This window comes from Peromyscus californicus, unplaced genomic scaffold (assembly GCF_007827085.1).
Source record: "Peromyscus californicus insignis strain IS unplaced genomic scaffold, ASM782708v3 Scaffold_6__1_contigs__length_162567912, whole genome shotgun sequence".
Taxonomy (NCBI): domain Eukaryota; kingdom Metazoa; phylum Chordata; class Mammalia; order Rodentia; family Cricetidae; genus Peromyscus; species Peromyscus californicus.
In genome coordinates this window covers 61,962,273-61,986,323 of record NW_026294584.1, presented here as the reverse complement: position 1 = coordinate 61,986,323, position 24,051 = coordinate 61,962,273, and the positions used below count along the sequence as shown (strand labels likewise).

Genomic DNA, 24,051 nt, shown 5'->3' with positions numbered 1-24,051 from the left:
TCTTAAAATTTTGCTGTTCTTCAACATGAGCTGTTTTAGTTTGAAGCTGAGAGCTGAAGTTCAGAGCACAACTGTGACAGAGATTAAGCCTAGGAACTTTTGTAGGAATGCAAAGACTTGTGAAAATGACATAAAGACTGTATTTTAGGTTTCTTGTGTGTTAAGTTGTAATTATGCTTCAATGTTAATTCTTATTTAGGTATCATGAAATTTCAACTAGAATAATGTCTTTGATAATGACCTACTTTTTTCTTGTGTTCTTGTTGAATATTTATTGATTGACCTTCTGAATCAAATGTCCATGTAATTGTCTTTAGTTTTACTCTCCTCTCACCCTCTCTTATTTACTTTGTCCCAGCCTGTACTTGAACCTCAAAACTGTGTTCTTCCTACTTCAGCTTCAGGTGTAGCTGGGATTACGATCATATACCAACTTCCTCATCCCCCAAACCTACCCTTGGATACCGAACAGATGTCCTTGTAGCAAATGCTATATTCCTCAATGCTCATCTATGCTCTTTATTACTACATTGTGAGAATACTTGTGACGAGTAGAGATGATTGATGAAGGTTAAAAATAATTTAGGAGGCTGGAGAGGTGGCTCAGTGGATAAATCACTTGTGATGCAAGCATTGGGACCAAAATTCAGATCTCTAGAATTAAAGTAGAAGCTGGGAGGCATAGTATCCTCCTATAAGGTCAGCACTCCAGGGGCAAAAGCAGGTTAGCTAGACTAACTGGAATTAGTAAACTCTTTGTTCAGATAGAGTAGTGTTCAAGGAAAATGTCCAGAGTCAACTGTAGCCCTCACTTTCTCTTTGAACATATATGCACACATATACATGCACGCACATTTGTGCACTACATACACCACACACACATTCATGGGAATATGGAACCATTAGTGATAATTGATATTTTTTAGAGCACTTAGCCTCAAATGTGTTTTTTAGTTGACATATAGTAGTTAAACACATTTTAGAATGTTTTTGAACTTCTTGTTCATGACACAGCTTTAAATTTTTAAAATTTATTTTAAACTTACTTTATTAGTATGTGGGTTTTGTCTGTATATATGTCTGTGTTTCTATTGTATGCCAGAAGTAGGTGTTGAATCTCCTGGAACTGGACTGATTATGAGCTGTTGATGTGGGTGCTGGGAATTGAATTCGGGCCCTCTGGAAGAACAGCCAGAGTTCTTAACTAGTGAGCCATCTCTCCAGCCTTTTATGACCCAGTTTTAGTCTTCGAAATCTTTTTGTTATTTCTGTGTCAGTTCATGCTGTAGATTTATTATGGATGTCATCATTTTAGTTGAGATTAAGTTTTGGAAGTACTTTTTTATAATTGAAGACTCATTTACACAATTACTAATAGAGGCTTTCACTGACTTTTAAAAACTGTTTTTGTATTAATACCAAATTATTACACATTATTTTTGCTTATTTATCTCTCCTTTATTTTCTTTAATGATTATGTAAAATAGAAAATGAGAACTAAGCATTTTTTTTTTTTTACATTTACATTTTTCAAGACACAGTCTCTAGCCCAGGCTTGCCTTGGAACTCACTGTGTATTGTCATGCAAGTTACTCTTTTTGGTTTTTCGAGACAGGGTTTCTCTGTAGCTTTGGAGCCTGTCCTGGACTAGCTCTGTAGACCAGGCTGGCCTCGCACTCACAGAGATTCTCCTGCCTCTGCCTCCCGAGTGCTGGGATTACAGGCGTGCGCCACCACCCGGCCAACAAGTTAGTCTTAAATTCATGGTTTATCCTCCTGAGTGCTGGGGTTTTGGATATGTGCTGTCATGCATGGGTATGGTTCATGAGTGCTGACAATAGAGAATTTGCATGTGAAAATTCATTCTTTGTTATTTTCTGTAGTTTCACAGCTAATTTTTATAGTTTAGAAAGACATATTCTACCATTTGTATGTCACATTTTCATTAAATGTCAGATAGTCTTTATTAGCTATATAATTCTAGCAGATGGACTTAAAAGGCTCACTTTAGTACAGTTCTGTGTTTCTTTTTTCTTGATACCTTTATAATGTAAATTAGTGTACTAGATAAATTCTAATAAACTTTTCACATTAGCATATCTAATGTCAGATAAATTTTTTCATTGAAGATATAATTCAAAACATACTGAGTGCTTCTAAAATGACTTTGGGAAAAGAATGAGTTTGGGAAAAGGATCAGTTAAAATACATTTTTCCTTATGATGCACTTACACTAAACTCATATTTATTTACCAAAATTACTTTTATGCAGAGGTTTATGCACAGCTTGCCATATGGTATCAAAATAAGGGATAAATTTGCCAGAAAATATTTTTGTTACATCAGTGAGTTATTATAATTTTTTTCTGCAAATTGATTGTACTTTCTTTGATTAACATTTTCTTGGTCTTTCTGTGGGACCTGTAGATTGAGTGGCTTCTCAATGGATAATCCTGAGTCTATCTATTAATATACCAAAGAAAGCTAGGTTGCTTGGAAAGTCATATTATAAAAATATAACTCATTTAGAAACAATTGGTTACTGTACTTTATATCAATAAAGAGAAATGAAACTTCATTTTTTTGTTTTCTATCTTTCACAAAGTAATACTTCTAAGTATAAAAACAGAATTACAATTTGTATAGTTTGTTTTTGGACATTGCATAAAATTAAAGTGTGATAAGTATAATTAGCAATATTCAGCGGTTTCAGGAGTTGAATTCAAATTGAATAGGAGCCATTGCAATAGTCCTGTTTTCTTACAGTATTTACTGTAGTGAACTGATGATAGTGAGGAAATGTTCAATAGTATGTGATAATATTAGTTATATAGAAAAATGCTGAAAATAATTTTAATTAAAAACTGTTATTCTCTGATTAGCAGAATATAGATTGAGTGCAACTATGTGGGGGCATATAATAATATTATAAGAGTCCACTTTCCTCTGTTAAATGAGGGTTTAGTTGTTTTAGCTAGGCTTTATTTTGTGTGTGTGTGTGTGTCCTTGTTTCTCCCCCCCCCCCCCCCCCCCCCCAAACAAGGTCTGTCTGTGTAGTAGCCTTGACTGTTCTGGAACTCTTTAGACTAGGCTTGCCCTGAACTCACAGAGAACCACTTGCCTTGTGCTTCCAAGTGCTGGGATTAAATACATGTGCCACTGTGCTAGGCAGAATTCCTGTTTTTATGTATATGTGTGTGTGAGTGTGTGTTGTTTGGTGCCTTCACTCCAAGATCTTGGACTAGCATGAAAAAAAAAATTGTGTAAAGACATAAATGCTGAGGTAGATGCATGCTGCCAGGCAGACAGCTCTCTGCTTTAGCAATCTATGGAGTAAGAGCTAAAAAAATTCTCACAATGGAAACAGAACAAGTAAAATATGAGATAATTTAGGGTGACTTCTTACATATTCACCTTTTGCTTTATTTTTTTTTACTACGTGTAAGAGATTGAAAGGGAAAGGAAGTAATTCCCAGCTTTTGTATAGAACTAGAAACTAAATGCTCTAGTTAAGTTTGTAGGTTTTCCCCCCTATTATTGTCATCATTATCACTACTACCTCCCCAGTTCCACCAAGGTTTCTGAGAAAATCTCATTATATAGTCCAAGCTGTCTTTTAGTTCTCCATATTCTTGCCTCAGCTCTCTGAGTGTTAGCTTAGAAATGGGTATCTTAACCACTGAGCCATCTCCCCCAACTTCTACCCCATACATACACATGTACAAGGTCTCTTGTAGCCTTGCTGGTTTCAACCTCAGAGCTTTGTGCATCCTGGCAAACATTGTGCCAACTGAGGTATATCCATCCTTTTCTAAACCTGCTCTAAAAATTGTTCTGCCATTGTAACAATAACAATAACAAAAACCACTTTAGCTTAATTGTTTTGACAAGGAAAAGTGAAATACTAATTGGTCGAATATGAATGAACTAGGTTTCTGAGATGATTAGCATTTTTAACTGGTCCTTTTTTTCTTTAATAGATTCTAGTTGTCTTAATAGTAAGGTATAGATATTTCTTTATTCCCTCTTACCCTTCTTCAAAGTTTTATCAAATGATTTCTCTCTTTTTCCTCTTTGCAGCGATGTGCATTTTGCAAACACCTTGGAGCCACTATCAAATGCTGTGAAGAGAAATGTACCCAGATGTACCATTACCCATGTGCTGCAGGGGCAGGCACCTTTCAGGACTTCAGTCACTTCTTCCTTCTCTGTCCAGAGCATATTGACCAAGCTCCTGAAAGATGTAAGTGTACTACTACCCATGCAGTTTTAAATTCACTTAGGTATTTACTTAAAATAACACATGTGAATTTGGAGAGTTACTTTACTCATTTTAAAAGATAATAATATAAAATTCTCAACAGTAAAGAAATTAATATTAAGAAGATGATATATAATCCTAATGGTCTGAGAAATCTTTGCTGTTGAGTATTGTGTCCTATGCTGCTCCCACCCCTCCACCCCCCTATCCCACCACTGGTCTCACTGTGTAGCTCTGGCTATCCTGGAACTCCTAGGAGATCTCCCTCCTCTGCCTCCTGAATGCAGAAGGATTATAGACATGTTCCACTATACCCGATTTACTGCAGTTTTTTGAGGGAAAATATATAACCACTAATTTTATTAGTATTCATTCTAAAAAAAGTTATTTTCTCTGAAATTCCAGGTTTTCATACTCTAAATTCTTATGCTTAAAAAGTTTTAAACCATTATAGAAGATATACTGAGTGTATAGTATTTTTGACATGTTCTAAAGAGCAATTCATGGAATGGTTAAATAACATTCAGTGTCTTTTACAGACGAAGGTCAAGCTGATTCTCTCAATGTTGGTCAGGATATCATCTCTAGGAGCATTACATACTTCCTGATATCTTTTTTTTTCTGTAGACTTATAGTGGGGACAGACATCTCTGTAGTGCGGTTTCACAATCCATCCCTCTTATCTCTAATCTGCAGTGGTATTGTTTGCATTCTTTCTGTACTAATGTTTTTATAATTCTAATAAAAATTTTGAGTTTTAATGCATACATAACATTATAATTTCTTTCTGTTTTTTTTTGCTATATGGATGCAACTGATATCAATTATAGTTTTAATTTGTATTGTGTGTGTATATGTGTGTGGATGCATAGGACACATGTGAGTCAGAGGACTACTTTGTGGAGTTGGGTTTTTTTCCCTTTCATCCTTAGATGGGTTCCAGGGATTAAGCTTCTGTCACTAGGTTTACACAGCAAATGTCTTTACCTGTTGAGTCATTTGTCAGCTGAAGAGCATGTTCATTTTAGGAACATTTTTTTCCTCCTAGCAGATTTAATTTTCAGTCTCTGAATTTTTGATGATGATTTAGTCATTCTTTTTTTTTTTTTAATGTCACCTCTTACTTACCTGTTAGCTTTTATCTACTTCTTTGCACTCTATTAATCTTTTAATCTATGCTTGTCTCTCTGTGTGTGTTTAGCAATTTTTAAGAGATTTTTTTTCATATCTTTTTTCAGGTTTATGAAATACAAATACAACTACTTCAGGCTTAACTTGAATTAATTTCAAATAGCAAGACTAACATGAGCGTTATTCTTTATCTTTGTTTTGTACCTAATTTTTTATATATATATAGATATATCTCTATATTTCTATATATAGAGAGAGATAGATAGATAGATAGTCAGAGTTACTTTGTGTCTGCAAATGTAATCATATTTTTTTCACTATAGTTATAACTAAAGCAAACTGTAATTTGAAAATTTATTTAGACAAATAACTGATTTAAAGTTTTAACAGTGTTTTAGGTTATGCCTATTAAATCTGGAAGAAAAAGAACTTTCATACACAACAGTTGCTTTGAGGATTATTTACGTAGTTAATTCTTTTTAGAAATTTAAGTAATTATGTCACTGTTTCTTCTGGATATCATGTTCTCCATGTGCACTTTAGTAGTTACTGGTCTTCAGTCAGCTTGAAAAATTATGAACTATAAGAATTGATGAGATTACTTGTCATTTATCATCCTGATGATGAGAGATTATGCTGCCAGCATAATTTAAAGTTAAAAGGAATATTGAAATTGATCATTGGTACTGTGACTTCTTTCAAAGTAGGCTTAAAGAGACTCATAAAAATACATGAATAATGGGATGAAACCAAAGTTCAGTAAGGAAATTTGACAAGGGAATATAGATTGGAGCAGTATGAAAGAAATGTTGAATGAGCATGATACTTCCACCTAAAATACGCATTTTTTATATTTGAGCCACAAATTTGATCATTCCAGAAATTGATACAAAGAAGAAGATGTGAGTACTTAATCTGATTCATAGTATCTCCATATAAAGAGTGGACACTACATGCTATAGTGGAAATAGTGAAAAATTGCTTCAAAGTAGCATGCCAGCAGTGTAAGTGTACCCTGCGAAGCTATTTTTCTCTTTTCTTTCTTTGTCTTTAAGCCAGTGGTATAAAACCAAGTGCCCAATAAAGTAAATTTTATTTCCTGAAGATTTTTAACAGTGCACTATAAATGTTCATCTTTCTGATCACCTGTCACATGTGCATACATGTATGTGGTGGTGTGGGTGCATTTGCGCAGTAGAATCCAGAGGTTAATGTGGATGTCTTCTACTATTGTTCTTCATCTTATCTTTTGAGATGGAGTTTCTCACTGAATCAAGAATTCAGAGGTTGTCTAGACAGACTGAGCAGTGGAGATCTGCCTGTATTTCTCTCATGTCCATTGCCTCACGTCCACCTCCACCTCCACCGCAAGCTTCAGATGTGCACAGCCATCTAAATTCTGAGTTCTCTGTCCGTTCTTTTCAGTATATTGGATGGCATCCATAATTTACTTTTTCTTCACAGGTTCAGTTGATAAGCAGATCACACAGCACTGTCCTGCCAGTCAAGAAAGCGGCAAATGGTATTTGTCACTCTGTTGGCAGAATTAGTAAACTTTGCTGATTTTATCCTTAAGCCCCGCCTCCCCCTGTTGACTTGTTGCTTTTTACCATTGCTTTTTTATGTGCTGGTTAGACTGTCTGTATTGTCCGGTCTGGCAATAAGCATCCTTACCCACTGAGCTGTCTCTTAAGCAGTTCTTGTTGGCCTTTCTTATGGTCCCTTTACCTTCCAGTTGGAACAATTTACATCAGAGCAAAGCTCAGCATGTTCGTCCTCTCTCTTGCTCTCCATGTTTCATAAATATAGGTAAGGTACTACACTTGATCTTAGTCAAAAGCAGAAGTGACCACAACTGCAGCTCAGGACCTGGCTGCCAGAGATGGCTTTCCTGTCTGTCATTGTCCTGCTGTGAGAATTTTGTTACCTACTTCATTCAGCTTCTATGTCCAATGCTTCTGCTTCTCTTTTCCTTCCTACTTTTGCATATATTTTCAGGTATTCTTTACTTTCATAGATGATCACTAAAATTTGCTTAGGTATAAGTATTGATTACCAAATAGTAAAGAGTGTGATCTTCAGAGCCAAATTGACCTAGATTTGATTCTTTGCCCTCTTAAGAATTATCTTTTATTTTTGCCTTTCAGTCTGTCCGTTTTGGTTTTCCAGCTGTTCAAAGAAAAGTTTCATGTAGTTGTTTGATTATTGCTTTAATTTTTAATGTCTCTGTAGCTTGCTGAAATGCCTGAATGTATGTATGTGTGTATATATATATATATATACACACACACACACATGTACTTCTTTCTATAAAAATATAAAAAGCATATTTTTATTTTTATTTTATGTGTGGATATTTTGCCCGCATGTATGTCTCTGTAACATGAGGTTCATGCAGTGACTGTGGACGCCAGAAGATGGTGGTGGATCCTCTGGAACTGGAGTTACAGATGGTTGTGAGCCCCTATGGGTGCTTAGAACTGATCCTGGGTCTTCTGAAAGCACAGCCAGGGCTCTTAACCACTTAATCATCTCTCTAACCCGGGACACTTACTTCTTCTTCTTCTTTTTTTTTTTTTTGGTTTTTCGAGACAGGGTTTCTCTGTGTAGCTTTGCGCCTTTCCTGGGACTCACTTGGTAGCCCAGGCTGGCCTCGAACTCACAGAGATCCGCCTGGCTCTGCCTCCCGAGTGCTGGGATTAAAGGCGTGCGCCACCACCGCCCGGCGACACTTACTTCTGATGCATCACCAGCAACATACTCTTACACATGACCTCAGAAGGACTGTTTGGTGTTTCTACATGTGCCTGCTTTTTGACTGCTCTCATTTCTTTTCATCGTGCTTTTTACTGCTCTTATCTTTTCCTTCATTCACATTGATGTGTTTCTTTGACAAGATTGTCATGAAGGGGTTGCTGAGAAAATAGCACAAAAGAAACGGCAGTCTCTTCAAGAATAGCATTTAGAGTAGTTACAGAGTGAATTTGAGTAAAGAGAATTGTGTTAGTGATTGAAATGAATGTGAATATTAAATGAATGTGAATATTAAAATATAAATAATTTTAGTATACTTGGGAGCATATTTGAAGAAGTGGAAAAATACTTGCAATTAATTTTAGTATTAATTTAATTATCTTATTTAAAAATACTAATATTTCAACTTGTAATTAATACACAAAGTTCTAAATACTTTTTTTTCCTACAGTGAGTTTGGCATTCCATATGTATTTTATACTTAGTGTACATCTCAATTTGGACTATACCAGCCACTCAGTAGCTACTGTGGCAAGTTAAAGTGGTAGAGTAGCAAACACTTGGCAGTTTTACAGAAACATTGTAAAGTTTTTCTGGAAAAGTAATATCAAGGTAAAATGAATTAAAACTGATGGTCAGTTGCTTCCCAATTTCTAAAAAATAGAGTGGCAAAAATAGAAGATTCATTTTTAAAAGTGCTTAGTTTTTATGGGTACATACTAGTACTCTTCCTTAATATTAAGAAAAATAATATATCCTCTATTAAATGAAGTTATTGCTACATTTTATTTTTAAATTAATCATTTATTTTATTGCTACTATTCTATTTTAAATTAATCACTTATTTTATTGCTATACTTTATTTTTAAATTAATCATTTTATTTTTGGTTTTTTGATACAGGGTTTCTCTCTGTAACAATCCTGGCTGTCCTGGATCTCACTTTGTAGACCAGTTTGGACTCAAACTCACAGAGACCTGCCTGTCTCTGCCTCCCTGAGTGCTGGGATTAAAGGCATGCATCACCATGCCCAGCTTAATCATTCATTTTAAATATCCAGAAATTAAAGAGCTTTTTGAAAACGATTTAAAAAACTTAAAATACATTTTAAATAAGTTGATTTATCTTGGGTTATTGGGGGTACAAAATAGAAAAGAACATGTTTTCTGTCCTTCAAGGCTTTGTGCTATTGTGTGGTAGTTAATATTTTAGCTGAAATTTCTTTCAAGCATATAGGGAAAAGGAATATTCAGTTAAATTCCAACTTTTCTTTTAGGTGAAAAAGGATGTATTGAGATTATGTGTGTTTATATGTAAATTGTGGCACTCCTGTTATTTATAAGAACGAGTCTTAGGTAGTTCAAGCCAACTCTGCCCTCTGTGCAGCTGAGGCCAACCTTGAAATCCTGATCCTTCTGCTTCTGCCTCTCAAGTGCTGAGATTACAAGAGTATGCCATCATTTCCGGCTCCATTGATTGGCTCTTTAAAAAAAATTAACATCTTTATTTTGTATGCATGTATGTGTGGCAGGTATGTACCCAAGGTGTTTGTGTGTGAAGGCCAGCAAACAACTTGTGCTGTGGTTGGCTCTTTCCTTCCACCATGTGGCTTTCAGGAATTGAGTTCAGGTCAGCCAGTCTGAGCAGCAAGCACCTTTGCCAGTTAATCCATCCTGCTGGGCAAGCTGTCCTGCTGGCTGTTGATTGATTCTTAATTTAAGCAGAATACAATGATTACACTTAGGATTTTAAAATTGTGCTTTGCATATCCAGATGATGGTTTAGAGAGAATAGAATCATAAGTAGGGATGATTTTATTTACAGGATATTGCAGTATTAAGAAAATATATAGGTTAAACTGAAGGAAAACTGTGTAGAAAATTTAATGGAGCTGGCAGTGGTGGCATACGCATTTAATCCCAGCACTCAGGAGCCAGAGGCAGAGGCAGGTGGGTCTCTGAGTTCAAGGCCAGCCTGGACAACGGTAGGAGTTCCAGAACAGCCAGGGGTGTACATAGAGAAACACTGTCTTGAAACCCTTCCCGTACTCCTCTTTTGTTTTGTTTTGTTTGTTTGTTTGTTTAATAGAATTGAGATCTGGTGAAGTGTACTGGGACAGGGAGATGTTAATGGCAAAATGATGTTAAACTCTCCTGGTTTTATCCATTCTTTGAAAAAAAAGGAGATGTTTTAGTATTTTTAGAACATCTGGCTGTTGAGCTGTGTAAGGCTTGATAATAAAGGGTTGAGGTTTTTGAAAGAAGTCTAGAGTTGATAATGCAAATTTTTGAATATCACTAATTTTGGTTTTTCGAGAAAGGGTTTCTCTGTGTAGTCCTGGCTGTCCTGGAACTCTCTCTGTGGACCAGGCTGGCCTCAAACTCACCAAGGTATGCCTGCATCTGCCTCCCACCTCCCCAAGTGCTGGGATCAAAGGCATTTGCCACTCACTGCCCAGCTTGAGTGTCAGCATTTTATGAACATCAAAAGAGTTTATATAACCACAGGGGGAAATGTTGAGTTCATAAGGAAAAATCAAGATGGATTCTAGGGGTACTCCGGTATTCAAAGTGGTTATGGAGATAAAATCCCCCACCAAATGCTATAGGGAACCGAAGGAGAAATTGAGGAGTTGCCACAGAAAGGGAACTATAAACAAGAGATTGATTAATTGTAAATTTTGCTAAATGTCAATAAGGCACAGTCTAAAAAGTAGCTGTTGTATTTCATGTGGTTATTGGTAGCCTTATTAAAGAAGTTTCAGGTATGAGGTGATTGTGTAGCTTGACTTCATGTCAGGTGTGCAGCCTGCTGTCCAATTTGTAGGACTTGTTTTTATATTTCTTTCAAGCTAGGAATAGTGCTCACAAACTAAAAAAAACTTTAAGTCTGTACTATAGACACTGCTAATGGCTTACAGACCCTATTTACTGTATAGCTTTTGGCAAGACAATGTCTTTGACTTCCCACGAAAGTAAAGGGGGATTGATTGCTACTCAATTTTAAGATGCTTGACCACAAAGAAGGTAGAAAGTGCTGCTTTTTTTTTTTTTTTTTTTTTTTTTGTTTTTCGAGACAGGGTCTCTCTGTGTAGCTTTGCGCCTTTCCTGGGACTCACTTGGTAGCCCAGGCTGGCCTCGAACTCACAGAGATCTACCTGCCTCTGCCTCCCGAGTGCTGGGATTAAAGGCGTGCACCACCACCGCCCGGCGGTAGAAAGTGCTTTTAACCAGAGTGGATTAGGTTGGATTGAACAAAGAGAAAATATTGTTCTGTTAAATTTGTTATAGAGGCATATTCACATTATTAGCATTGGTGTGCTTTTTAGAATACCTTGTTTCTCTTTCTACATTTTAACGGGCGTAGGTTTTATTGTATATTGGGAAAAGCATAATTTATTCTCACTTTTTTTAAATAGTAAATAAACTGTTAGCACTCTTTTAATCTATTTTAGGAGTGGATGGTGTCTTTAAGTATATTAATTTTTATAACTAGAAATCAATACAGTTGAGTATATAATTGGCGTATGAATTATATTCATACCTTCCATCAGTAATGATAAGATATTTTCTAATATTAATAAGACCTCTAGGTTGATTGGAATAGTCTATTTTTAATTAAGAAACACATTAATCTAATTGATATTAGCATCCTAATTTTGTATTATTTGATTTTAAGTTTCCAAGTATTTAATATGAATAAAATATTTATTTTAATACTATAAGTGTTTCTGTTGATTGCCCAACCCCTTCATCCCCTTGGTTTTTTCTAATACATGTACTGAATGTCAACTGAATGACCAGCATTGCCATTGGTATTAAAAGTATAAAATTAATTAAGAACTGCTTATGGTCTCAAATAGACATAGGCATAAATACTTGCAAAATTACATGATTTAATTTCATATGGTTAAACTTACTATTCTAACATGGTATATATGGATAACTTCAAATGTCTGAGAGATTGCCACATAAATTCCCTTCAAGTGATTTTAAACTGTTAAGTTAGAAAAATATTTAATTATAACACAACAATTTTATTGTTTTGCTGTTAATTATAGCAAAGGAAGATGCAAACTGTGCAGTGTGTGACAGCCCGGGTGATCTCTTAGATCAGTTCTTTTGTACTACTTGTGGTCAGCACTACCATGGGATGTGCCTGGATATAGCTGTTACTCCATTAAAACGTGCGGGTTGGCAGTGTCCTGATTGCAAAGTGTGCCAGAACTGCAAGTAAGTTTCTAATTTCAGCTCAAGGGTTTGTATTGAGTTGTAGTGTGACCTTGTTAAATATTAAACATTTATGAAATATGATGAAAGTTATTTATATTACACGCTATAGTCACAGTAATTTCACCATGTACTACACTACTAGACATACCTAAATTTTGAAATATACCTAAAAGAAACTCAACATGCTTACCATTTGTTAATAAATGATACTATTTTAAAAATAAAGATTAAAAAAACAAAACTTATATTGAGAGGAATTGGGAAGAGATTTAATAGGACAATGAAGCTGTATACTGCAGAAATAAGTTATAAGCTTTGAACCTTCAAATCAGTGTTATGTTTGAATTTCTGTTTTAGGATGGACAATTGCTGCTGCCAACTGTTTTGATAAAATTTTGATGTTCATTTGAAAGACAATTACTTCTAGTTAGAATAGTTTAAAAAAAGCATGGTGTGGAAATTAATCATTTGGAGTTATTATTTATTTAATCTATTGTATTTCAGCCTTTGGTCATTTCTCCAATCTCGTCTGTAATTCTCCCTCCCAACCCATGTATATAGCTAGTATGGCATTTTGAGAATGTTACCTGCATCTTCAGTGATGCAAAATCTGTTGCAAACAGACCATTTTGTAACCAGGAGAAAGTAAGGCCCAGGGTACCCAGGGTAAGTCTGATTTACTGGTTATTTCACGAACAGTCAGAATCAGTATCTTGGAATCATGAAATTAATCAAACTATTTGCTTTTATATTTTTGCTAAAATTTAGGAAGAATATTAGTTAACATTTATTTGATAATTTGGATGTGTACTTAGTTTCTTGAGAAGGGATATGAGATAGATACATGACCTCAAGTCTGTCCATGTAGTTGAAGATATCAACGACAGAACTTCGTAGTTTGTTAAACTAACAACCAGAGGCTTTGATGGCACATCTTCTTGCTTTACTTATCCTCAGGTTTGATTCATAATTCTTCTTTCAACTCTTTTTAAAGTCTCATTTTTCCCATGTGTCTTAAATTATTAGTATCTGAGAATCAGTAATGAGTTGCTAAGCATCAAGACAGATTATTCTGCAGAGCAGGGACCCACATTTGGTGTAAAAGAGTGTTTGGAGAAAGGCTTTAATTATGATTATTTTTCCTTTTTTATTAATTGAGTTTCTGAATTTTATTTACTATTAGTGGGCAACATGTGCCTCTCTCTCTCTCCCCCTCTCTCCTCCTCTCTCCCTCTGTGTGTGTGTGTGTGTGTGTGTGTGTGTGTGTGTGTGTGTGTGTGTGTGTGTGTATTAGAGGACATCTCTGTGGTGTTGGTTCATTCTTTTTACGTGTATGTGGGCTCCAGAGATTGGACTCAGATGGTCAGTCTTTGTAAGCAAGTGCATTTACCTACTGAGCCATCTTGCCAGCCCTGTTTTTGTTGTTGTTGTTGTTGTTATTATTATTATTATTATTATTATTATTATTGGCGGCAGGGCTGGTGTGAGGTTGTACATATCAAAACATTTTATTTAGAGACTTGGGATTGGAAGAGACTGACAAAGTCCAGGTCATCGGAGGTTCTTGGTAGGACAGATCTTCATGACCTCCCTGATGCTTTTTTTTTTATTTTTATTTTAATTTTTTTTTTTTTTTTTAAATATGGAACGCTTCACGAATTTGCGTGTCATCCTTGCGCAGGGGCCATGCTAATCTTCTCTGTATCGTTCCAATTTTAGTATATGTGCTGCCGAAGCGAGCACTTATTTTAATTTTTAAAGCTCTGTTTTTCTTTAAATATTTAGCATTTACTGTTTAATGGACATTCTAAACTTTTTGAACCAGTACTCTATTTAGACCTTACAGTAATCTTTGATGATTTTCACTCCCATTTTATACCTGAAACCTGGTTTGATGGTCACATAGTTTGAAAACCACATTGTACATACACATGACAGATCTGACATCAGACTCAGTCTTCCTCTTTAGTTATGTGCCAGTGTCTTTCCAGATCATCCTGTCATGATTTGTTCCTTTCAACACAGCATAGTTAGCAGTTATAGCTCACCCTAAAGGATGAGTATTAGATTTAAAAAAAAAAAAAATGATGAAAGCTTGTTTTTTTTCTTTTTTGGTTTCTCTCTATTGTTTTAGTGCTTGTTCTGGATCTCACTCTGTAGCCCAGGCTGGCCTCGAACTCACAGAGAGTTTTTTGCCTCCCGAGTGCTGGGATTAAGGGCGTGCACCACCACTGCCCTGCAGGTTGTTGCTTTAACATCTCCTCCTCTGTAGGAATCTAAAACCACTAAGGCAAATTAACCATAGTAGAAAGCTTTCGTAGGATGACTTTTTGTGGATTCATGAAAGGCATTGTCATTCTATACAAAAACAGAAGAGACGTTGAAATTTTTATGATCTGTGCAGTTTTTAGGGCTGATTGTTTTCATGTATACTTATGTGACAGCATACGTTTAAAGATAATGCTATCTTATTTTTTAGGCAATCGGGAGAAGATAGCAAGATGCTGGTGTGTGATACATGTGACAAAGGATATCATACTTTTTGTCTTCAACCTGTTATGAAATCAGTACCAACCAATGGCTGGAAATGCAAAGTAAGTGGTTTCTTAATTTGTTTTTAAATATCCTCTATATGTTTCGCATAGAGAGCAGACAAATCATATACCTGTTCAAATGCATTTATTATCATCACCTTTATAAAACAGCATATTGATTTTTTTTATTTATAAATTATATATAGAAACTTTTTTTTTGTGAGACAGGGTTTCTCTGTGTAGCCTTGGCTGTCTTGGAAGTCACTTTGTGGACCAAGGTAGCCTCAAACTAAGAGATCTGCCTTCTTCTGCATCTGCCTACTGAATGCTAGGATTAAAGGCTTGTGCCAACACCACCCAGCTGAAACTAAATATTTGTAAAAGTCTTTAATTTGACACATGCATTCTACCATGAAGCCATCATTATTTTCATGAGCCCCCCCCCCCCTTTTAAACTTGAAAATTCATGGTACCCCTTGGAAATTCTTTCTTGGTTATGTACAATCTTCTCTGGGTTTCCCCCTGTAGCCTCTCTTTTCTCATTATTGATTACTACTGTTCATGCTCTGGAAGTTTGTAGGAATGGCTTTAAATAGTTGATATTCTTTAGGAGGTGGAGGCCTTTTTGACTCAATGTCATTGTTTTTAGATAGCTAGACACATACTTACATACTCCTTTTTTTCTCCCTTTTTTGTTTTTACTGAATCACCTATTGGCAAACATTTGGGTTGTTTATAAATTGGGGCAGTTTTAAAAATATAGTATGAATTTATCAACTAATTTTTTGTATGATGCTTTATGAAAAGAACTTATCTATTGCTTATCAATATTCCTAGTTATCTTCTGAATTAAGAGAATTCTCCATATGAGGAAATTGAAAAACGTATTTTAAAATTTATTAACTTATAACCCAGAGATAAAATATATTGTATTTACTACCTACCTTAGATTTCTACAGCTGTAGTATTTGTATATACACCTGTTATTTTGTGTTTGCCAGTACACTTGTGTTAAGTACTTAGAATCATGCAATTTTGAGGTTCTTACTACCCCATGGTAGGTAGTTTAAAATAAGTGGTTATTGACTCAGATATTTATGTTTTAGATGCTTTCTGAGTGCCTCTCTCTGTCTCTGAGAAAGAGTCTTGGTAAGCACAAATTGTCCTGGAAGTCATCAGCCTCTTGTTTCCTGTTCAGTGCTGAAAGTACAGTCATGGCTATTACAACAGATTCTCTTGGTTTGTAGGTTTAAATGAGATTTCTGAATATTTGTTGGTATTGTTTTAATTGCTTATATATTGAAACTTTTTCATCTGATAGGTTACTTTTGAATATCTGTTTGCATAGCACACCCCCCTTAATTTTTAGTTTTATGACTATTTGACACTTAGAAGTTTTCATCCACATTAACTGTTTGAACATAGTAACAGAGACATAGGTTATCAAAGTATAGAGCTTGTTTTTTTGGACATAAGTTACAGAAGTATAGAACTTGTTTTTTTGGACATAAGTTACAGAAGTATAGAACTTGTTCTTTGAATTCTCATCTTATTAAATTTTCTGGACAAATGTTCATGGATACAGTATGGGATGTTTCTTATTCCTTTTGCTAGACAGCTTTATTGAACCTGTTGTCAACACTCACATCTGGAGTTTCCATCTCCTTCAAACACATTCCAGATTTTTTTTAAGTGTCTAAATGGCATAACTTCTTGAAATCCACTCTGTGGATCGGCTTGTGAACGTTGATGGTATATTCTTGGGTAACAACATTGTTGATGACAGAATGGCCCTTCTTTTTCTTGCTAGTCTTCTTTGAGAGAGCCATATGCTTTGTGTTGAAGGTGGCAGGATAGGATGTGCCCTCCTTGTCTGTTTTCCTAAGGAACAAAATTCCATGACCTGTGTATATGGTTATTGATTTGTCTGTTTTAGTATGTTAATGACCTGGAGATGTTTGTTCAATGATGGTCACTTGAATCTTTCTTAGGAATTTACTAAGGTTTTTCCAATATTGTCTATAAACTTGGTCAGTTGACTGACAACTCTACCTACTTAGGTGCTACTCCTTTGTGTGTGTGTGTGTGTGTGTGTGTGTGTGTGTGTGTGTGTTTTGGGTTTTTGAGACAATGTCTCGCTAGCCTAGGCTGGCCTCAAACTCCCATACCTTTTAGTCTTTTGTTTCCCCAGGGCTGGGATTGGAGATGTGAACCATTCTGGCTGGCTTCATTCATCATTTTTTCCTTACATCAGTAGGCTGGGTTTTCTGGGTCTTGCAATGGCATTTGCAGAGTTCTGGTCTCCAGCTGTCATTGTATCACAATGTGGCCGCTTCTTCCTCTGGGTTGTTCTGTGTCGCCTGCTTCCTTCAGTTGCTCTTGCGGCTGCATGAATCTCCAGTCTCTCCACAGACAGCAGAAGACACAAAGGTTCAGAGAGGCCCAAATCATAGAGCTGTGAGACTCATATTCAAGAGAGTGAGGCAGGAGGATGGATAGTTGTGGCTACAGAGTGAGACCCTTTTTTAAAGTTCTAAAACTTATTAGTACTGATAGTCGAAAGGTCATATTAAGCCGGGCGTTGTGGGCTTTAGTCCCAGCACTCAGGAAGCAGAGGCAGAGGGATCTCTGTTGGTAGTACTCCTTTTTGTAGTACCAAGTAGGTAAGCAATAAGACTTACATATTCAGAAGTACAAAGTTTTAAATTTTTTTCAGTATAAGTAGAAAATAGAAATTATTTAAGTTTACTTTAAATTCTCAGCTCATTTAGTAAAACTGATTTCTTTCTTGGAATATATTAACAAATTACTACAGGTTTTAAAGTTATGTAGACAGTCAAGGCAGTGATTACAGTTCTCCATATTCTTCCTTTGATATCTATACTAGCTAATAATAAATTCTGGTTTTATATTTGGTGAAGATTTAGTGGATAGGTAAATTATCCCTACTTATTTGTAGATAGGAGTTTTCATCTCCTGTCTTCAAATTATGTAGTACAGATCCATATGCAACCCCCTGTTTACTTCAGTTATTGCAATTTTTTTTGTTTGGTTTTTGTTTTTCAAGATAGAGTTTCTCTGTGTAGCCCTGGATGTCCTTGAACTTGCTCTGGAGACCAGGCTGGCCTCAAACTCAGAGATTAAAGGCCTCCTGAGTGCTGAGGTTAAAGGCATGTGCTACCACCACCCAGTTATTGTAGTTATTGTAATCTTAATTTTTTAATGTTTCTTATTTATGTATTTTATATATGAGTTCTCTATCTGCATGTATGCTTGCACGCCAGAAGAGGGCATCAGACCCCATTACAGATGGTTGTGAGCTGCCATGTGGTTGCTGGGAATTGAACTCAGGACCCCTAGAAGAGCAGCCAGTGCTCTTAACCACTGAGCCATCTCTCCAGCCCTTGTAATCTTAATTTAAAAATAAAGCCAAATAGAATTTATAAAGTAAACACAACTGAGTAAAAATATTAATATAATTTAACAAATGGCTTTCCTTTGAAGCTAACTTGCCAAGACTGGGTTTAATGAGGAGATATATACTTAAATCCCATTCTTTGACTTTAACTATTCTGACACAAAGTTTTTGTATAAAAATAGTATTGATAATACAGACCTTTTGCTTATTATTTTAGTTTAATCACATTGCAGAAGGCCAGCAGGCAGACTTCAAATACTAGACGTTTTTTATTTCCATGACTATTTTGATTTATATTTTAGACCAGTGCTATCTAACAGAAACATAATATAAATCATAATTACATAATTCAAAACTGTATTTCACTTAACCCAAAGACAATCACTGTAAAATTAAGAGCTTTACTTTCTTTCCAATTCTTCACATCTGATTTCTGTTTTAAAAAACCCACAGCACACACTAAATTGAAATTTGTGCCATCCACATTTCAAGTATTGAATAGCCACATGTATGTGGTAGCTGCCATGTCAGAACACAGTTTCAGGCTCTGGTGATTTCCCAAGCACAACATGTTATTCTACCCTGGGAGGCCGATAATTGAAACAGTGGGTATTCCTTTCCTATAGATTATGGGTAGCAGGCCAGGGTACCCATTCAATGTTAATGCTTCATTCTTTCAATTGCAATATTCTGCTGTTACCGGAAACACATCAAGGTGACATGCACTGAACATTTTTGATTGTATTTGATCTCTTTTTCTCTGAAATAGACTGGAGGCCTTCTGGAGATGCAGATGTCAGTGATGGAGAGGCAGGGCATTTGGTTTCTTGTAGATAGAGTGAGCTCTATTAAGGGGCCATTTAATCTTGTTTGTATGAGCTGCACCAGTTTATTTCAAGCACCAGAGTTTGTGTTCATTAGCATCTTGGACACAGCACCACATCAAGAGCCACAGCCGAAAAAGGAGGGCTCTACCTAGACCAAGTTTAAAATGTGCCTCTAGACTAAAATTTGTAATGTTATACAACTCTGTAAAAGCTTGGTTTACAGATTCAATATCATGAGATAGTCAGTAATAAATGTCATATCAATCCATTATTTCCACAGTTCTGCACTGAAGTTTATTGATGTGCTGTTGTTGGTAGTTTACCTGCTGTAAGTAGTTATGTGCAAGACAGGAGTATGCTATGAGGATTATGACACTGTCTGCAGTGGTGCACATTCTTGTGCTGTTCAGACATCTGGTCTTTTTGCCACAATTAAAAAAAAACAACAACCCCCTTTGTTCTTAACATCTTTTACAGTACCTAGGATTAGTGTAAATAAATGCAGGGACAGTAGTCTGCCTTGTGACGTCCCTGACATCAGTTGTTACATTTTATTTTCATTTTTGATTATCATATATCCCCCTTTATTTTTTCCCCTCCCTTCCTCCACTTTTCTTTTTCCAGGGTCTTTCTTTTGTAGCTCAGATTGGCTTAGTGTTTCTGCTGCCTCAGCTTCTAGTGCAGGGATCACAGGCGAACCATGAATATTTCTATGAAAAAGTTCCAGTTCATAGTTGTTTTGTTTGTTTGCTTTTTATTGAGCTCTCTTCCTTCAGCCCCCTGTTGTTGTCCCATTGGCTCACTGAAGAAAGGGCTTCTGGTTTATCTCTTCCTGGCTTTATTGTTCAGTGTATTGTGTGTTTGGAAGCATGGAGTGAGTCGGTGAACACGGCATGTAGAATTGGAGGTGTGGGGTTGCTGGGCTAGTGAGTGTGGTGGAACCCATCTTGAGGTGTCCTACAGAACAGTAAGGTTTTCCACCAGAGCTAGAGAGGGAGTGGTGGTCTGTGGAAGGGAGGCATTGAATTGCCTTAGCAGCCCTCCTTTGGCCCATTACCTTCTTTGGAACTACTTTCTCGTGCTTTTTATACTTTTTAAGGCAAGAAGGCTGAGGGTGCTGATAAGGAAGGTGCTCAGGCCTCAGGCCTGGTGTCACAGTGGCTGAAGCACAGAGGGGAACAGTCCTCTTGTTGACGTGATTGACACCTGGCATCGGAGGCTGCATTCTATCTAACATTCTAGAGCAGCCCCAGTGAACCGTATTAGGCAGTAGCTGGAATGGTGAGATGTGAGAGGTGAAATGTGAGCAGAAGGATCCATCACCTGGAGAACAAGATGCTTTAATTAACTCTGCTCAGGTGTTGCTACCTGGGAGGTGGAGCCTGTGGGCTGAAGACCCAGCTGCCTTAGTAGCTCCAGTTCCTTTTCTGCCTAAGGAGAAAACCTAAGCTAGGGAGAAAACCACACTGCTTGACGTGTTTATACTTTGGTGTTTGCTACGTGCCTCTGCTTGCTGTAGCTTTCTGAAATACAAAGGTAAATTCATAATTCTTTTTCTTTCCTTTCTGAAGGAAATGATATTTAAGGCTATAAATTTACCATTGATTATAACTTTGGTTACTTTCAAGCCTATTGGTAACTTTGTGTGTAAACCTGACCTAATGTACTGAAATTTAGGTGTTTACACCTAAATTGCACTCAGAATTTAACTGACGTAGGGTTTTTTGCTTTGTTTTGGGCAGAGGCACTCATCTTGTAGTTCTGGCTGGCTTGGAACTTGGTGTGTAGACTGTGCTAGTGGTAAATCTGTAGGTAACCACAGCCTCCGGAGTGCACGGATTGCAGGTCTGGGATGGTGTAGGTTTTTAAGCAAATGCTTTCACACTTGTAATAGTCACTTTTAAAACGGTGTTTGTGGTTATTAACTTTCTTGATAGATAAAACCAGTTTACTTCATTTTTTAACTAGCAGATTTAAAAATTAATAAAATTAATCATGTTTATTTGTTTTATCAATTTCTCCTTGTGTTTTCTTCCTTTAACTAAACATATATGTTTGGCTTTGACGTAGCAAAAGGTTGGGCCACTGTTTTATTAGTGTAAAACTACTCTGTCCTATGCAGTTGCTCCCCACCCCCACCTGCTTTGGACCTTTACCCAGTAACATGAGTAAGTAGCCTTTTCACCAATAATTTATATTTTAACGTCCTTTTATTCTGCAGCCTTCTGTGCCATTTCAAATGTGCATTTTAAATGATTTAGTAGTTAACTATTTAAATCGATTGTAATGAAATTTTTTTGTTTGATTTAAATTAAAACATAAACATTATATTTTCATTGCCCAAATGCATGTATTGCCTAGCGTGGAGGATAACATACCTGCACAAGGCAGGAGAATCACCAGTTCAAAGTCATCCTGGGCTACATGTTAAGAAAAAGAAAGAAATTTGTATCTTTTCTGTTAATCCCAAATTTATGACACTTTCAGGTTTTTTCTCTTGTTTTTTAGGGTTTTTTTTGCCCCACAGTATAGCCCTCTGTGAATTGCGCCCCCCCCCCCCCCCCCAGTGTGCCCGACCACCCAGTCATTTGTGTGTTATTTATTTATATTTTTAATTTAAATCTTTTTTTTTCCTGCTTGAGAGCTTTGAGATCTTTATTTTTGATATTTTTTTTTTTTTTTTTTTTTTTTTTTTTTGGTTTTTCGAGACAGGGTTTCTCTGTGTAGCTTTGCGCCTTCCCTGAACTCGCTTTGGAGACCAGGCTGGCCTCGAACTCACAGAGATCCTCCTGGCTCTGCCTCCCGAGTGCTGGGATTAAAGGCGTGCGCCACCACTGCCCGGCTTATTTTTGATAATTCTTAAGACTTGTTTCCAGGATCTGATTGTGATTCTGTATTGATTAGTTAGTTATGACTAAAACATTTTGGTCACTGAGATCGTAGTCCGTTTACAGAACTGGAGAGCTATTTTTGTTGTTTTATTTTTAGATATTTAACTGTTTTATAGTATATTTAGTTCTTTATTTTCTCTTTAGACAGCTAGGTAATTCTTGTTTCTTGCTATCAAATCATAATCTTCTTTAATTATCTTAGTAATTTTCTGTGGAATATTGTGTCTTTCTCAAGGTATTCTTTGACTTTCGTTTTGCCTCTTCCTCTTGATTTGATCCCTGTCATATTCTGCCACCCTCCTCCAGCATGACAATTACATATGGTACTGCTGAGTGTACCAGTGGATACATAATTTTTCAAACTTCTGTTCTTTAAGGCAAGTGATTTGACTTCCTTAACTCTGTTTTTATAATGTTGAGTTACCTCATAGCGATATTGGTTTTAAAGAGTCCATACATAGACTCAGCATAGAACTCAGCATAAAACCAGTACCAACTTAGCTGCCATGGTAATTTTCTCTTTGCTGGGGACTGACTCTGGGGATTTGCTTACCAGACAAGCATTCTCTCTGCAATGAACACCCTTATTGCTGCCACAGAGATTTCAGTTGGAAGGTTTATCCTTTGAGTCATTGAAAACTGAACAATTTGTGTTACTAATTTTTTTTAAAACTTTCTCTCTCTGTAGTTTTTAGTTACAATGTTCATGTATATAACATTGTGTATGGCCTCAGTGTGGCAGGGGTTGTTCCCTTTAGGGGGTTCTAGTTTAGAAGAGGTGCTTCCTAACTAGTACAGAGCAAGGCAGTCATCTAATGTTTGCTGTATGCCATTACTTAGGTGAGTTTCCTTCCTTCCTTCCTTCCTTCCTTCCTTCCTTCCTTCCTTCCTTCCTTCCTTCCTTCCTTCCTTCCTCACCCCCTCTCTCCCTCCTTTCTCTCCCCCCCCCTCCTGATTTTTTGAGACAGAATTTCTTTGTTTAACTCAGGCTGTCCTAGAACTCACTTTGTAGACCAGGCTAGCCTTGAATTCAGAGATTTGCTTGCCTCTGCCTCCCTAGTGCTGGAATTAAAGACGTGCACCACTATCTGGCTCTTTCCCCCATTTTTGTATGTGAATTTCTGTGCTTGTATATTACAGGTTTCTTTATAAAGTTACTTGAAAATTATTTTAAATGAAAAGTTGGAGACAACATGCAGACCATTTAACCTTGGTTCAGCTGTTGTTAGCATTTTGGGGGTCATGTGCGCTTTCTGATTGTTCCCATCCTATAACTTTACCATTTGATTGATTACTGCAACAGAGCTACATCCTGCCCACTCCACTTTTTGACAGTTAAGTTACCTACACAATGCCCTTTTTAGCTTTGGATATTTCAATATGTAAGACTATAAGAATATTCTTGTTGAACATGGTGTCCCCCAGATGAGTATTCTTCCCCAAACACAGTATCGCTGTTTCTCCAGAAACTTATGTCAGTATAGTTATTTCATCTGTTTTTCCCTCTATTTTACTTTTGATGCTTGATTTTATGTTACATATAGTATCCTTTCTTCCCAAGTAGGTTCCGGTTCTAGTTTAATGTTAGAGATTCCGCTTAATTGTTAGGTCTCTTTTGTTTTTATCCTTTAATCTGAAGATTTTCCTGAAGTCTTTACCTTTTGACCTGGTCGTTTTTTTAAAGAACCTACTTACTTTCCACCCCCCACCCCCAACATAGAAGTATCCTCATTTTGTCTTTGTTATTTCCTCATGGTTAGATTGCTGGAGTAGTACAGGGTTCTCAAGGTGTCATACACAACCGGATCCACAGATGCTCGTCAGTCTCCATAGGAATTACCTGGTTAGGATGCTGCCAGATTCCTCTACTCTTTGTTCCACTGTCTCTATCTAATAACCCAGTAGTAGATAAGGAAACACATTAATTATGAATATCTTGCTCCTTTTTAAAGTTTATTTCTAGGTTTTAGAAGCCATTGTCTGATGGCATTTTACCTGTTGGG

At 36.4% G+C, this 24,051-nt stretch overlaps 1 protein-coding gene and 1 non-coding gene across 16 annotated transcripts in view; one reads left to right on the top strand and one right to left on the bottom strand.

Moving 5' to 3' along the window:
- Window positions 1-24,051, top strand: part of Kmt2c (lysine methyltransferase 2C) — a 230,470-nt gene that overhangs the window by 96,818 nt on the left and 109,601 nt on the right. For all 15 annotated transcript variants that reach the window (XM_052719471.1, XM_052719463.1, XM_052719473.1 and 12 more), the window contains exons 7-9: window positions 4,081-4,243; window positions 12,207-12,378; window positions 14,858-14,972. In XM_052719471.1, coding sequence (XP_052575431.1) covers window positions 4,081-4,243; window positions 12,207-12,378; window positions 14,858-14,972 — 450 coding nt within the window. The remainder of the gene's footprint in view (window positions 1-4,080; window positions 4,244-12,206; window positions 12,379-14,857; window positions 14,973-24,051) is intronic.
- Window positions 14,015-14,121, bottom strand: LOC128100261 (U6 spliceosomal RNA). Its single transcript, XR_008214762.1, has one exon. It is a non-coding gene; the product is annotated as a U6 spliceosomal RNA (small nuclear RNA).